Source organism: Peromyscus eremicus, chromosome 22 (genome assembly GCF_949786415.1).
Source record: "Peromyscus eremicus chromosome 22, PerEre_H2_v1, whole genome shotgun sequence".
Lineage (NCBI taxonomy): Eukaryota > Metazoa > Chordata > Mammalia > Rodentia > Cricetidae > Peromyscus > Peromyscus eremicus.
Window position 1 is genome coordinate 36,865,542 of NC_081437.1, and position 14,368 is coordinate 36,879,909.

The 14,368-nt window shown below is 51.0% G+C and overlaps 1 protein-coding gene across 1 annotated transcript in view; it reads right to left on the reverse strand.

Moving 5' to 3' along the window:
- Positions 1-14,368, reverse strand: part of Asap2 (ArfGAP with SH3 domain, ankyrin repeat and PH domain 2) — a 161,693-nt gene that overhangs the window by 72,564 nt on the left and 74,761 nt on the right. Inside the window, exons 4-5 of the mRNA XM_059248539.1 lie at positions 2,888-2,962; positions 1,323-1,372 (exon numbers count right to left, since the gene is read on the reverse strand). Of these exons, the coding sequence (XP_059104522.1) occupies positions 1,323-1,372; positions 2,888-2,962 (125 nt within the window). The remainder of the gene's footprint in view (positions 1-1,322; positions 1,373-2,887; positions 2,963-14,368) is intronic.

The window sequence follows — 14,368 nt, forward strand, 5'->3', positions numbered from 1 at the left end:
GTTGAACAGATCCCCAGTTTCATTCCACTCCTGCTGAGTGGATGAGTGGATCCCACCAGTGAAACGCCAGACCTGAGACCCAGGCAATCTCCAGACAGAAACGGAATATTCCCACAGGTGGAATGGATATCAAGGTGTGGCACAAGATGTGTGCTTTGTGATTGCTCACTAATGGGAGAAAAATCCCCAGGGTGGCTTTAAAAAAAAAAACAACAACAACAACAACAACAACAACAAACCCAGTTAAAACACTTCAAGTGGCATCTGAAATGATTTCCTTCCTAGCAACCTCCACTTCACCAGATGGCACCATAGGAAAGCATCTTTCATTCAGGAAAAGCCTCCAGCCCCCAGGCAGATTACAAAGTAAAGAGAAGCCTTTAAAAGAATTGTAGATATCTCCAGCATTTAAACAACTGAAACCCTCAAGGACCCCCACCACTAGCTTTTCCTAGCTGGCCTTATTCTCCTTGCCTTTGGAATGAGAAATGGATGAGAAGTGTTTTAGCTGCCTGTGGCTGGCCAGGAGCGGACTGACCTTCAGCAGAGACCGAGTTTCAGGTCTGAGTCGCCGAGCCCCAACACTACGTACCTCCCTAGCAACAAAGAAACCGAGTAAAACTGAAGCACTTGAGGCTTGCAGCCCTAAAAACAACAGATTTAGTATTTCAGATAAACAGGGGCTCACAGCTAAGAGCACACTTCAAAACAAAACAAACAAACAAACAAACAAACAAACAAAAACTTTATGTGTGGAGGCATGCCTGTTTCTGTGCGCGTATCCTGGCAGGAACTCAGAGGTCAGAGGGCATCCTCAGGTGTCGGTCCTGATGTGAGACAGTACTCTTGTTTGCCACTGTGAAAGGGGCAACCTGGCCCACCAACTTCCAGAACTCTCCCATCTCCACCTCCCATCTTTCCCCAGGAACTCTGCGATCACAGACACACTCCTGCAGCTGGCTTTTTACATGAGTTCTGGGGACTCGGGTCTTTGCATTTAGGTGGTCAGTGGTTTGACCCCTGAGCCATTTCCCCGGCTCCAGAAGCTTGTTTGTTTAATGAATCACCGGGAAGACATGATGTGAAATACTGTTCTATGATCCCGCAAGACACCACAGCGCTTGCCGGAAGAAGCCACCATCTCCAAACTCAGACAACAGGTACACCTGTCATCACCAGACAACTTTAGGCAAATCCTTTCCTGGTTTGGGTTTATTCCGACAATGCCTTCAAGCAACAAAAACCTTAAAACTGACTTAAAACTGAAATCTCAAATTACCTCTACATACTTTAAAAAATTAAGTAAAAATAAAAACACTCACATTTTGGTTTCGTAGTCCTTCCAAGCTTTATCAAAGGGCTTTTTCAGATCCTGTAAACAGAGGGGTGGTGAGTAAGTTTAGTTAATCATTAACTTCTGTACAAGGCAAACACCCGTATCCCTAGACTGGTTCGGCACAGGCTCTAGCCTCTGAAAGAAGTCATGTGTGGGAGCCAATTAAAAAGAAGAACCAGGTCCCTGTGAGCCTAGGGATGGGCTGGCCAGCCTTTCCTCCTTTTCTTTCTTTCTTTTTTATAATATGCATTATATGCCGGGCGGTGGTGGTGCACGCCTTTAATCCCAGCACTCAGGAGGCAGAGGCAAGCGGATCTCTGTGAGTTCGAGGCCAGCCTGGTCTACAAAGCGAGTTCTAGGAAAGGCTCCAAAGCTACACAGAGAAACCCTGTTTCAAAAAAACCAAAAAAAAATAAATAAATAAAAAAAAAGCATTATACAATATACAACAGAAAAGCAAGCCAAACAACATGCCCATCGTCCATGCCCACGTTCACCTCCATTCTATTCTCCTCTGTCTCCCTGGGCTCTCTGTCCTTCTGCACTCAGTGTTTATAGAGCTGAAGAGTCTTGATCTCTTAATAAGGCTTGGCTAGTATTTAAAAAAAAAAATTACTGAGGCCTCCAGTCCGTCAAAAGGTTCCCACACGGTCTGTTTCCCTTCAACGAGATTCTTTTCTGTGTTTAATGTTTGTGTCTCCAGTGGCCATGGAAGGTCTTTGTGAAATTGCCCTCCTGCTCCTGATAGCCTGGCACATGGTGTGCGGATCCATGCTTCCGCTACGGGACACGTCTTTCCTCTGAGGAAGGCAACCTCCTACCCCTTGCTGTTCTGTTTGTTGGTTTGTTTCCTGGTAAATCAGTTGGCCTGATTTCCGGGCCCACATGGGGAAAACACGTAATGATCCTGGGTCCTATTAGCTCTCTCCTTGCATGCTTTGCAAGGGACACAGCGGGAGGTTTAGGCAGTGGTCCCCAAGATGGTCCAGACAGGCTGCCAGATGTGCCTAGCTGAGACCCAGAAATCACATGCACATAAAGACCTGGGTCTCTCAAGGACCCCAGCCAAACATCCCTCCAGCCCTGAGGACTAATAATAGTTCTTGCATTATTTACTAAGTACTACAAGGCCTCGGCGGCCTAAGTGTCCAGGCCTGTCCAAACAGCCAGCGTCCTCCGGAGGGTAGAGACGCGTAGTCAGTCATGCTTATGAGACTTTCCCGTCCTTGCTAGGATCCTTTTCCTAGGAATAAAGGGGCAACACATGCAGCAGCTAGGGAACCAGACCCCGCCACTTCTCCGTGCTCCGGAGAACCCTCTGGCGCGTTAGCCTCCACCTGGCTCATTCCCTCCTCCATGTTCTCCCTCTACTGAGCTTGCAGCACCAGCAACAGAAGAACCCACAGGCCAAGAGGCACCGCATACGTCATCAAAACGTCAAATTAAAGGAAACAAAGCAGACGCCATCCCTGGGGCCGCATGCGCTGGGTGGGGTGCGGCCAGTGACGCCGTGACCCCCATGATGTCGGAACACCGGGACTCGGTTCGTACCCCTTTCACTCCTTTCAGATCTCCTTTCAGCAAACTGTCCAAAGGGAAGGAGATGATGTTGTTCATGTTCTGAATCTAAAAAGGAAGCACAGAAAAGACATTCAACGTCCTTTCTAATGCAAGCAAAGACGACGTTCGTGATCCTCTCCTTACATGGCCAGCCTGGCCGGTGTGGCATGGTGGCCTTACCCACTCCCTCTTTCTTCATCAGAAGTGAGCACATGGCGGCTAATGAAAGACCCGGATGCGTACGCTTCCACACAGGAACCTTCAATTGTTAAGCTGTGCAAAGTTATTACGATGAGTAAAACCTAAACCTGCCTCAGAACCATCAATCCATGAGAGAATAATCACTCAGGAGCCTGGAACAAAAGGGTACATACCACCTACTTCCTAACGGCACTGCTGTCGGCCCGCTGGAGGCTCTGGGGGCCCGGCCAGCATGCTCCCAACGTAGGAAGGAGGTGAAGCCCGAGCCAGAGGTTTCTGTCTGCTGGGAAGGCGTGTGAGTGAAGAAATGACTATGCAGGGGTGAGGTGGGGGGTGGGGGGTTAAATGATAGAGAGCAAAGGAGGGCTGTGTGTCAGGGAGTGTGTGAGAGGGTGCGTGTGTGAGTGTGGTGTGATTATGAGTGTCTGGTGAGTGTGTATGTGTATCCATCTGCAGCTGGCAGAAAAGTAGGAGTCAGGATGCCAGCCCCTCACTCGCCCTGCAGCAAGAAGCCAGAAATGCTGTCTTGAATTGTCACCATGGATAAATGCTGTCTTGAATTGTCACCATGGATGGAGCGAGTCTTAGGGAGTCACAACCTCCTGACACACTCAGAGTTCGCCTTGAGGGCAGCTCAGATGCGAGCTAAGTGTGAACAGCAAACTTCCAGCCTGGAGGCACAGATGAGAGCCCTGAACCTCAAGACGCCCTCCCACATGGGAAACCAGCCTGAGACACACTTCCGTCCTCCCTCCCTGGGAGGCAGGGCTCAGCCTACCCCTGCCATCCACCAGCACAACCCCTGCCGCACCATGTCAGCAGGTCCCGTATCTCCGTCACAGGAACAGACAGGAGACAGGAAGAGGGACCGCAGAACTTCTGCATTCACGTTCAACTCCAGTGAAGGGAACTTAATTTTCAGTATAGACACCTTGAACAGGGAGGTAAAACATATGCACCATTTAAAAGGACAATCTGGAATACATCCGGGCTTGGTAGCACATGCCTTTAATCCCAGTACTCAGGAGGCAGAGGCAGGCGGATCTCTGTTGAGTTCCAGGGCATCCAGGACTACATAATGAGACCCCTATCCCCCAAACAGAAGATTAATTTGGAATGTGGGTTAGCAGAGAGTAATTTCAGCATACCAGACTTCAATTACTGGGTGTGTACGGGCATGTGGATGCCATGGCAAGTGTGTGAAGGTCAGAGGAAGACTTATGGGGGCCGGTTCTCTCCTTCCACCACATAGGTCCTGGGGATTAATAAACTCGGGTCCTTAAGCTCAGCCGGCAATCGGCATCTGTACCTGCTGAGGCATCTCCTGGGCCCTCAATATATGAAACTTTTGGGTGAGCTTAGAACTCACTTGAACAATACTGCAAAAGCATGCGAGGATGCTGGCCTTAAAACACACACACACACACACACACACACACACACACACACACACACACACACAAAACAGACCACAGGGCCAAGTGAGAACTTCGTTCACGACTGCCATTTCCAAGATGCTTGTCTGAGTGACCGCTGCTTTGGTATGAAGTGAGTCAGCGTTTGTCATGGGCCTGGCATCAGCCCGAGGCGCACTGTAATCTGCTGTGACCTGTAAGGATTAACCTTAAGGGATCAACTTCTAGATCTGCAAAGCTCTGTGAAAGTGAGGTCTGTGAAACTGTGGATGACAGTTAGGAACCAGCCTTGGCCTGTGATGAATCCCTGGGAGCAACCACACCTGGGTTTCCACTGTGAACAGACAGGAAGGCCCTGTGCAGAGGCGCACCCCTCCCTCCAAGTAGCAAGGCCACGGACCAAGGCTGACACCGTGGGGAGCTCTTGGCTACACAGCCATCCTTGTTCCTGTCACCTCCACTGACCGGGTGGCTGCTTCACCGGGGCGTGGTCCCCAAGGCCTCTCTGTCTGCACCACACAGCCAGGCTAGGCCAAGCAGTCTGTGCCTATCAGGTACTTCCATGACCACACCCATGTCCCGGCCACCCCCACACCTCAGCTGTCCCTTCTCCGTACAATGGCTCCCTGCCAAGGCTTCTAGGCCCTGGCTGCCCCAAGCGCTCCTTCACAGTCCTACCAGAATTACCTGGGACTGTGTTGCTAAGGGATACCAAACTGCTTATCTGTGCACGAGGGGACTGCCCCACCCCCACGCATCTCTCCATTCAGCCTCCGGGACTCTGCTTCCCCGATTCCGTGCTTGTCCTCTATCTGTCCCCTGGCTGTGATGTCCTCTCTTGCCCTCGCTGTCCAGAGCTATTTCCCTCCCCGCAGACCTCAAAGGCCACCTTTCCCAGAAGAAAGTGATCAGCCCCTTCCTTTCCCCATCACTCCCCAGGCTTTCCCTGTTCTGAATGTCTTCTAGCCCTTGGCAGGCCCTACCTGCATCTGGTCTGTCCTAAAACGCAGTGCCCCATGCGATTTCTAACGTGCGCCCGCCCCCCCCCCCCCCAGGCTCCGAGCATGGGGCGTGGCCCAAGAGTGAGACCTTCGACAAACTTCCTCTGACCATCCACACAGGAGGCTTCAGTTACAGGGCGAATCACACCTCTGCTTTTAAACCAAATGTAGGACACTGGAGGCTGAGAGGGAAGGAACCCAAGTTCAAAGCCAGTCTGGGTTATTGTCTTAGTCAGGTTCCTATTGCTGTGATGAAACACCATGACCAAAAGCAAGTGGGGGAGGAAAGGGCTTATGTGGCTTACACTTCCACATCACAGTTCATCACTGAAGGAAGTCAGGACAGGAACTCAAGCAGAGCAGGAACCTGGAGGCAGGAGCTGATGCAGAGGCCATGAAGAGGCGCTGCTTACTGGCTTGCTCCCCATGGCCTGCTCAGCCTGCTTTCTCATAGAACCCAGGACCACCAGCCCGGGGATGGCACCACCCACCATGGTCTGGCCCCTCCCCATCAATCACTGATTAAGAAAATGCCCTAGAGGTTTGCCTACAGCCCCATCTTACGGAAGCCTTTTGCCAGTTAAGGCTCCCTCCTCTCCAAGGACTCTGGCCTGTGTCCAGCTGACCTACCACTAGCCGGCACAGCTGCTTAGCAAGACCCTGACTAGAAATAACTGGCAACGGCAGCAGCGGCAGCAACAAAATCGTAACGGACTGCGTGCTAGCCAATGTGTAAACTCATCAACCCAGCCACCAGTTTCCCGAGTCTGCTGTGCAAACAACTGCCTAAGAGAATAAAAAATGGACACACGGAGCAAGAGCAATGAACTCCAGGGCAGGGGTGGGGGGTGGGGGGGTGTGGGCAGCTCCCTTAGTAGAGCACTCGCCTAGCATATACACCGTCCAGTTCCCAACACCGCATAAACCAGGCACACCACCACACGCTCGTAACTCTAGCACTCCAGAGGTAGAGGCAGAAGGATTAAGGGTTCAAGGTCATCCCGGCTACACAGCAAGTTCAAGCCCCTCCCAGGAACCCCGCTCCCCCCCCCAAAAAAAAAAAAAAACAGGAAGGGAGGTACGAAGGTGGGTTGGTGCTCATAGTAGATTTATCAAGTAATTATACAGGAAGAGGCGGGCAAAATATACAGGAAATAGAGAAGTGTGAACAACTGTGGATATCCACACACACACTTAGGTGGTATGCTTTTCTCATTTTATTTTATTTTATTTTTCAAGACAAAATATCTCTGTGTAGTCCTGGCTGTCCTGGAACTCGCTCTGAAGACCAGGCTGGGCTCAAACTCACAGAGATCCAGCTGCCTCCAAGTGCTGGGATTAAAGGCGTGTGCCACCACTGCCCGGTAGGTGGTATGCTTTTATCTTCATTCATTTAAGCAAATCTTCATTTAGTTAAGAATGTCTCAGGTTACATACTGGGGACAGATCACACAGTCCCTTATGAAAGGACATTTAACAATTCCAACAGTAAAGAGGGTAAGGAAGGGTTAGGAGACAGACTCGGCCCTGGGACTTGGGCTTAACCAGGACGAGAGCTGCCTGTACTGTCCTGGCGAAGCCTCCTGAGCCACAGGGAAGCACTAGGGGGCTTCTCAGAGTCACTTTTATCTGGAGACTAGGGAAACTTTTGTTGAGCATGGCATGTGAAACCGGCTTTAAAACACGGGAAAGAACCCTGTCTTCCTACAGGACCAGAAGCTGTGTGTGCGCCCAGGTAAATGGGAGGACACAGAGGGTGGGCTGAGGTGCCGCTGCAGGCACAGCCAGCCACGGGAGCAGAGGGGACTGCCCTGCCAGCTACTGGAAGGTGAAGCTGGGGTGCCAGGCCTGCCAAAAGAGTCCGGGCTCTATTCACATTTTTTTCTTCTTGGGGTTAGTCACATTGACCGAAATAACAAACTATTGTTCTTCTAACCAAAATGAAATTATAATAACAGAGGCTGAAAGCAGAGCAGCGTTGACTGGAGCTGGGGAGACTGGATTATTAGAGAACAAGGAGTATGGGGTAGGGGTCCCTAAACCTGAGGCATGGCAAGAGGCCCGACTTCAGGGAAGGTTCCAGAAAGAGGTAACTCATTTATACAGGTGGTTCCTGTGATATGGAAAATATACCTCAAAAAGGCTGTTTATGTTGCCTGCTGGAAGATGCAACTGGGTGAGAGGGATAGTTAGCAACACACATACTGTTCTTGCTGAGGACCCAATTTCAGTGCCCAGCACCCACATCGGACTTACAGCAACCTGTGTGTAACTACAGCTCCCTCCAGGAGGAGCCACTCCCTGGCCTCCTCAGGCGCACACACACACACACACACACACACACACACACACACACACACACACACTCCCTGGTCTCCTCAGGCACACACACACACACACACACACACACACACACGCCCTGGCCTCCTCAGGCACGCGCACACACACACACACACACACACACACACACACACACACACAAACACTAAAGTAAACCTTAAAAATAAGAATCAAAAGGGAACGGCAGAATTATAACAGAGCCTCCGTTAGTGGCTTCACTAGGGAGGCCCCCTGCTCCACCTGGGCCTCAGTGTGTGTCGGCAGGAAGGCCATCAAGTCTGAAGCCTGCATGTACTCAGGCTAACGGGCTAGTAACCCCCAAACCTCAGGTGAGCTGAGAAACTCCTGGACAGGAAAGTCAACACGACGATAACATCTTTCTTGGGGATGTTAGGCTCCAGCGATCTCGTGATAAGATCAACAAACCAACCTCTTTTGGTACTGATAACTCAGAGACTGCAGATCTGAGGGGACAGATCTGCAGATGGAACGTCCCACCCCAAAAGTCCCCTTTTCTATCCCTAGTACCCCCAAGCCCCACGGTCTTGGGCACACAGGCTCCACCCCCTTGGGTGGGCAGGCTCCACTCCCAAGACACTCCCTTATCATTCTCACTGAAGAACAACCTGCTAATGTAGACGACTATCTCCTCTCTCTTTGATTTTCGCATCTCCCCCGCGATCAGATCAGCCCCGATCCAGCCCAGGCAGCTGTTAAACACTCCACTGCCAAGTCTGCCGAGCAGAAATGAACACCGTGGCCCATGCTTGCTCAGAGGAGACAAGGGTTAACTTAACCTCAGGCAATCACTGAGAACCTTTTCTCCGCTGTGAACCAGTACTGTACATTGCCTTTGAAGCAGCAAGCACTCCTGAATAGGAGGACCCCTTGATCAAGGTGTAACTACTGTCAGCTAATACACAAGCTTTAAAAAGACCCACCTTCCCCTCCTCCCCTTTGTCCTTCCATCTTTCCTGAGTTCACCTGGACAAGATGAGTCAACGGGAGGCAAAAGTCTATAATCTTGTGTGTACAAATGAAGTGCCTGGGCCAGCAAGACAGAGGGAGGCACACATCAAGCAGAGGTCAAGAGCACCTGTTAATACCAGAACTGATAACCAGAAGAGTGTGGTACTGCACTGGCCAACGCCACCTGCACATGCTGCCCATCCTAACTTTTTTCTCCCCCCCAAGACAGGGTTTCTCTGTGTAGTTTTGGAGCCTGCCCTGAATCTTGTTCTGTAGACCAGGCTGGCCTTGAACTCACAAAGATCCGCCTGGCTCTGCCTCCCGAGTGCTGGGATTAAAGGCATGTGCCGCCGCCGCCTGGCTCCATCCTAACTATTTTATTTCACTTCTGGGCCTTAAAACTCTTCACACCTCACCTTGGCCCACCAAGCGGTGTCTCACCTGCCCCACGCTCCACCTACCTACCTCTCAGGGCCCAAGGTCTAGGACACATGTGGGAGGTGGCGCTAATGGACGGCATAGCGTCCTGCCCTACAGAACGGGTGCCAACTGCCTGTGTCTCTCCGCATTTACACAACTGAGCCTCATGTCAGGAGTAAGTCCGTCCCATGGCTCATGGCCTAACACACTGGACAGGGTACCATTTCCACCCGTGCGGAAGTTCTTCTGGAGGCTGATGCTTTCGGCCCATGGTTTAAAATTTTTTAAGCAGGCGTAGTGAGGTGTCATTCACACCACAAACCACGCACATTTAAAAATGTGCTAGGAAATGAAATGAAGGTTATAAGACCCGTGAAATCATGTCACTATGCAATGCACAATACCAACCACCTCCCAGAGTTGCTTGTGTTCACGCCTGGTCTCTAGGCTCTTCCTCACCTGTTCCTGTCACCAAGCAAAAGCTCCCACCTTCCAGCATTTCTTAGAGGTGGAATCATTAGTACGCACTCCTCGCCACCTGGCTCCTTGAGAATCATTTCCTTGGGATTCATTAGTGCTGATGTATCTACCCATGGTACCTCCCTCCTTAAGGTCTTCTCCAGTGTTCAGACACGCCACGATTCGCTCATCCTGCCGCAGATAGACTTTTGATTTGCTTCCAGTTTGGGCGTGACTATCAATACCACAAATGATGACGCTGTCATCACGTGTGGGGCAGGGACTCTTTCAAAGACAGTCAGGGTATCCTTCTTACAAGGTGATGTTTGAGCAGAGTTTGAAGTCCGCAAGGCAGAGAACCATGAGAGTCTGGTGGAACGTTCTTGGCAGACGGAATGGCTAACACAAAGGCCCTAGGCAGAACTGTGCCCGGCCAGTCTCAAAGGATAGTTCTCTGTGTTCCTTCTCAAAGTTGCTTGCCTGAAAGAACGGGCACCCAAGCAGAAAGTTTTGGGAGAAGGAATGGCTGGAATAGGCCAGCAAATGGCACAGGGGCATTTCATCTCACAACCACCCTGAGAAGTGCGCCGTGCTCTCCCCGCCGAAGAGACACGGAACCGGGGTTAGGGCCTTCACCTTGTCCCCAGATCACACAACTAGGAATCGGTAGAGCTGGGCCACACGCTGTGAAGTCGGAGTTCTTTTCATGGTTTCACAATGAGAACATTCCAAAACATCCCGCCCAGCCCCTCACTGCCAGAGTAAGGCTCTCCCTTCATGGAACAGCCAGGCTGGAGTCATCTCCATCAGTGCATGCAAGGTGGCCGTCACATACACACCAGGAAACTTCCTAAGCAAAACTATCTGGCCCACTTTTGTTCTTGATATAGTTAGGCTGTGGATACTGATGTGCTGATGCCTTAGTCTATCTCACACACACACACACACACACACACACACACACACACACACACACACACAGAGAGGCACGCACACACGCACACACGTGAGTTGGGGAATGTTCCTGTCTACATAGCGGAGTCTAGTGAGCAGATGCCCTCTATCCTGTCTTTCTAGCAGCAGAGACACCTTGTAAGTTGATTTATAAAAAGGTGTGAGAAAGCCCAGGCTGATCTTGAGTGTTTAACACAACCCGAAAGACCAAAATGAAGCCAGCTGTCAAAAACACCGTTGACTGTCATACCACAGTAAGAGAGGGACAGCTTTCAAGGCTGCTAGGACTCCAGGAATGCCAGGGGCCTGCAAAGCACACAGTAGGTGCTCATAAAAGACAGACGACGTGGATGGAGCTCACCGGCCCAGACAGCACCAGCTTGTGCACAGCCAGTGTCCAGCCTGGTCCTAGGCAGCCTATCCCCCCCCCACACAGTGTTACCCACTTTCTCAGGCTTTGTCAGGGGGTGGCGCACACCTTTAACCCCAGCATTCAGGAGGCAAAGGTTGGCGAGGTGGTGCACCTCTCTGCCCGGCACATCATATACTAAAGCTCCTCGCTGCTGCTCATCCAACAGAGCCGACTGGCCTGCTTTGAAGACTCGCAGCTATGCTGTCTTCTAGTTCCCGGCAGCTGCACAGAGCCGTGATGACGAAGGTCGCGATGCAGAACTCCCGGTTCCTCTTCTGGTGTGAGAGAATGGAAATCCCGCAGCTCAGGGTCACAGCGGCTCTCACGCTGTAACTCCGCCCTCAGCCCCGCCCCCCGGCTCCTGTTCTGATGGGACTCTGGTCTTCACTTGGGCAGGTTCTGTGACTGTGAAGGCCTTCTCCACTTCCCATTCTCAGAGGTGAGGACATTTATCTGCAGCTGACCTTGCAAAAATCAATCCTGGCTTGAAGCTTGTCATTAAAAAGTCCCTTCTCGCTGCAGAAGTGGTCCTCGGGAGCTCTCTCCAGAATTCTCATGCTTTTGAGAAGGGGAAGAGTCTAAGGAACCACGCTGCCTTTAGGACCTGTTTAATGTCACCGTGTTAGATGTCTGAAGCTGCTTGTTTTCTCCTTTACTATGCCCCGACTGTTCAGGCTTTTTAAGGGTGAGAGTCTCACGTCGTTAGGAAGAAAATCTCATTTCATACCAAGCCGACCTTCCCTGGAGCTGTTCCAACTGCTTCGGAAGCATCCTTCCAGGCCTCCAAACAGGCAGGTGGTAGTTATTTATTCTTTTCAGAAAGAGGTGGAGCTGAGAGTCCCAACTATACTGAGCTGCTTTTTAAATGTCCGTGGGAGATCAAAGAAAAGGCCCTGAAAACGTGAGATGGCGACCCAAAACAAGACTTTGAAAGTACACCCTCCCCCCAAAAAGGTGAGTTCTCCCACAGTCAGCTCAGAAGCTGTGGCTCAGCATTCCTATGGCTGACAGCGTCCACACCGCGGTGAGTGCTAATTTAGGCTCATACAAGATTTTTTTTCTCTGTTTTTATCTTTGCTGGGAAAATAAGACCAACAATCCGCACACCACGAAGGGACAGCTTTGAAACTTAAAGCAAGGCACATGTCCTCACAGTTCCCGGGGCCAGGTTCCATGAGTTCACAGGTCCTAACAACCATCTAGGCGCACAGCAGCTGCGCTTTGCAAGCCCTTCCCACTCGTTCAGTTTGCCTCCACCCTGGCCACGCGAGGCACTCCATCTCACGGTCCATTCAGCCGGGAATCCAGGCCCCGGGCTGCTGCATGTCTCTCCACCACTCAACCCTGCACTGCTTTCTCTCACTCTCTGTCCTTCTGCGCTCCCCGCCTCCCCAAATGCCAACAAGCAGCCTCCTTGGAGGTCAACAGTGGGAAGGCCCATGATTTCGGGTTATATGGCCTCCTCAGTCTCTCAACAGCTAAGGCCCTGTAAGTCGCTTAGCCCATGCACCCCATGTTCACGGGATGGTAGGACAAGCTCTCCCATGCTACGGGTCACCAGAAGCGAAGGAAACGGAGTGTCTTTAATGCCACACCATGGATGCTTACCATGTCCTGCCCTGACACTTCCACTCTGCTGTAGTAGAATATTATTTTAAGATGTGTTACTTTGGTTTATGTTGCATTTGTTTAACTCTGTGAAGCTGTGTTACTGTACCTGTCTAAATTATCTGATTGGTCTAATAAAGAACTGGCCAATAGCGAGGCAGGAGAAAGGAGAGGCGGGGCTGGCAGGCAGAGAGAATATACAGAGGGAGAAATCTGGGAAGGGAGATCTAAAAGCTAGCAGCCAGAAGGAGGAGGACATCAGAGTCCAGCCACCCAGCTACACACACAGCAAGCCACGGAGTAAGAGTAAGATTTATGGAAGTAAGAGAATGGGGAAAGCCCAGAGGCAAAAGGAAGACGGGATAATTTAAAGTTAAGGAAAGCTGGCAAGAAACTAAGCCAAGCTAAAGCCGGGCATTCACAATTAAGAATAAACCTCTGTGTGTGATTTATTTGGGAGCTAGGTGGCAGGCCCCCCAAAAGAGTAAAAACAACCAACAACACTCTGCACCAAGTCTGGCAGCAACTGCAGTCAGTGACAGTTTTCAAGTACCTACAAGTGGCAAAGCCACAGTCTGGTGAGCATCGCACTGGGCACAGCATCGGGGCCCTGCCCTGCCAACACACCGGGCACAGCATCGGGGCCCTGCTCTGCTCTACTCTCTGCTTTTACAGAAAATAAAAGATGGGGAGAACCGCTCTGGGTTAGCTGTGTCTACAGGAGTAACCCCAGCCCCCAAGGTGTGGAATGTTGCAGGTGACCAAGCGCTCCGGTTCTCCGTAGACAGATTTCAGTTCTGCACACCATCCAGCCCTCCGTCATTCAATCAATAAAGCAAGTGTAAAACTGACTCAATTTATGGGATTGGTATAAGGATTAAATGAGATAAAATCGGGAAAGCACCTGGCTGGTTTTCATCTCCATCTAAAAAAGCTGAGGAAGTCCAGAGAGACGAGTGAGCAAACATTTTAAAAGCCAGTTGCCGGGGGATGCGGGGAGAGTGCAAGCGCCCTCCACCCGCCTCCAACACCCCCAGCTGAGCTGGCAGGCCGCTCTCCATCCTCATCTGCCTTTCACTGCCCACCTTCCCGCCCTAACTCCATCCACTTCCTCCTTTTCTGCTTCCTTCTTCTGTTGCTAAAGCGCATCCTGCCAGAGCTTCAGAGAGATGATGCATGGGAGCTAAACGTCTGGAGCCTTGTGTGTGTGAAAACATCTTTAATCCTAGGTTCAAACTCAGCGGCTTGGGCCTGAGGCCAGGCAGAGTCACTTTTTTAATCGGTATTTCAAGGTACTGCCACCTTAGAGTTCCGAAAAAGTGCTGCTGCTGCATCCAAAGCTAGCTGGGAGAGTCATCCTTCCTAACTGACATTTTTCCTTTAGTTCTTGACCTGTTTTCTGGGAGATTATTTTTTCTACCCAATCTTGTCAGATTGATAGTGTGTGTGTGTGTGTGTGTGTGTGTGTGTGTGTGTGTGTGTGTGACATGCACAATGCTTACACGCCTATGTCCAAGTGCAGGGGTCTGAGGACTAACTTGGGCGTTGGTCCTCAGATGCCTTCTGTATGGGCTGGGCTTCTTATTGCTCTGGAACTTTACCATGTAAGCCAGACTAGCTGGCTTGCCAGCTTCCAGGGATCCACCTGGCTTTGCCTCCCATCTTGCCTTCGACGGAGTTACAAGTGCGCTTT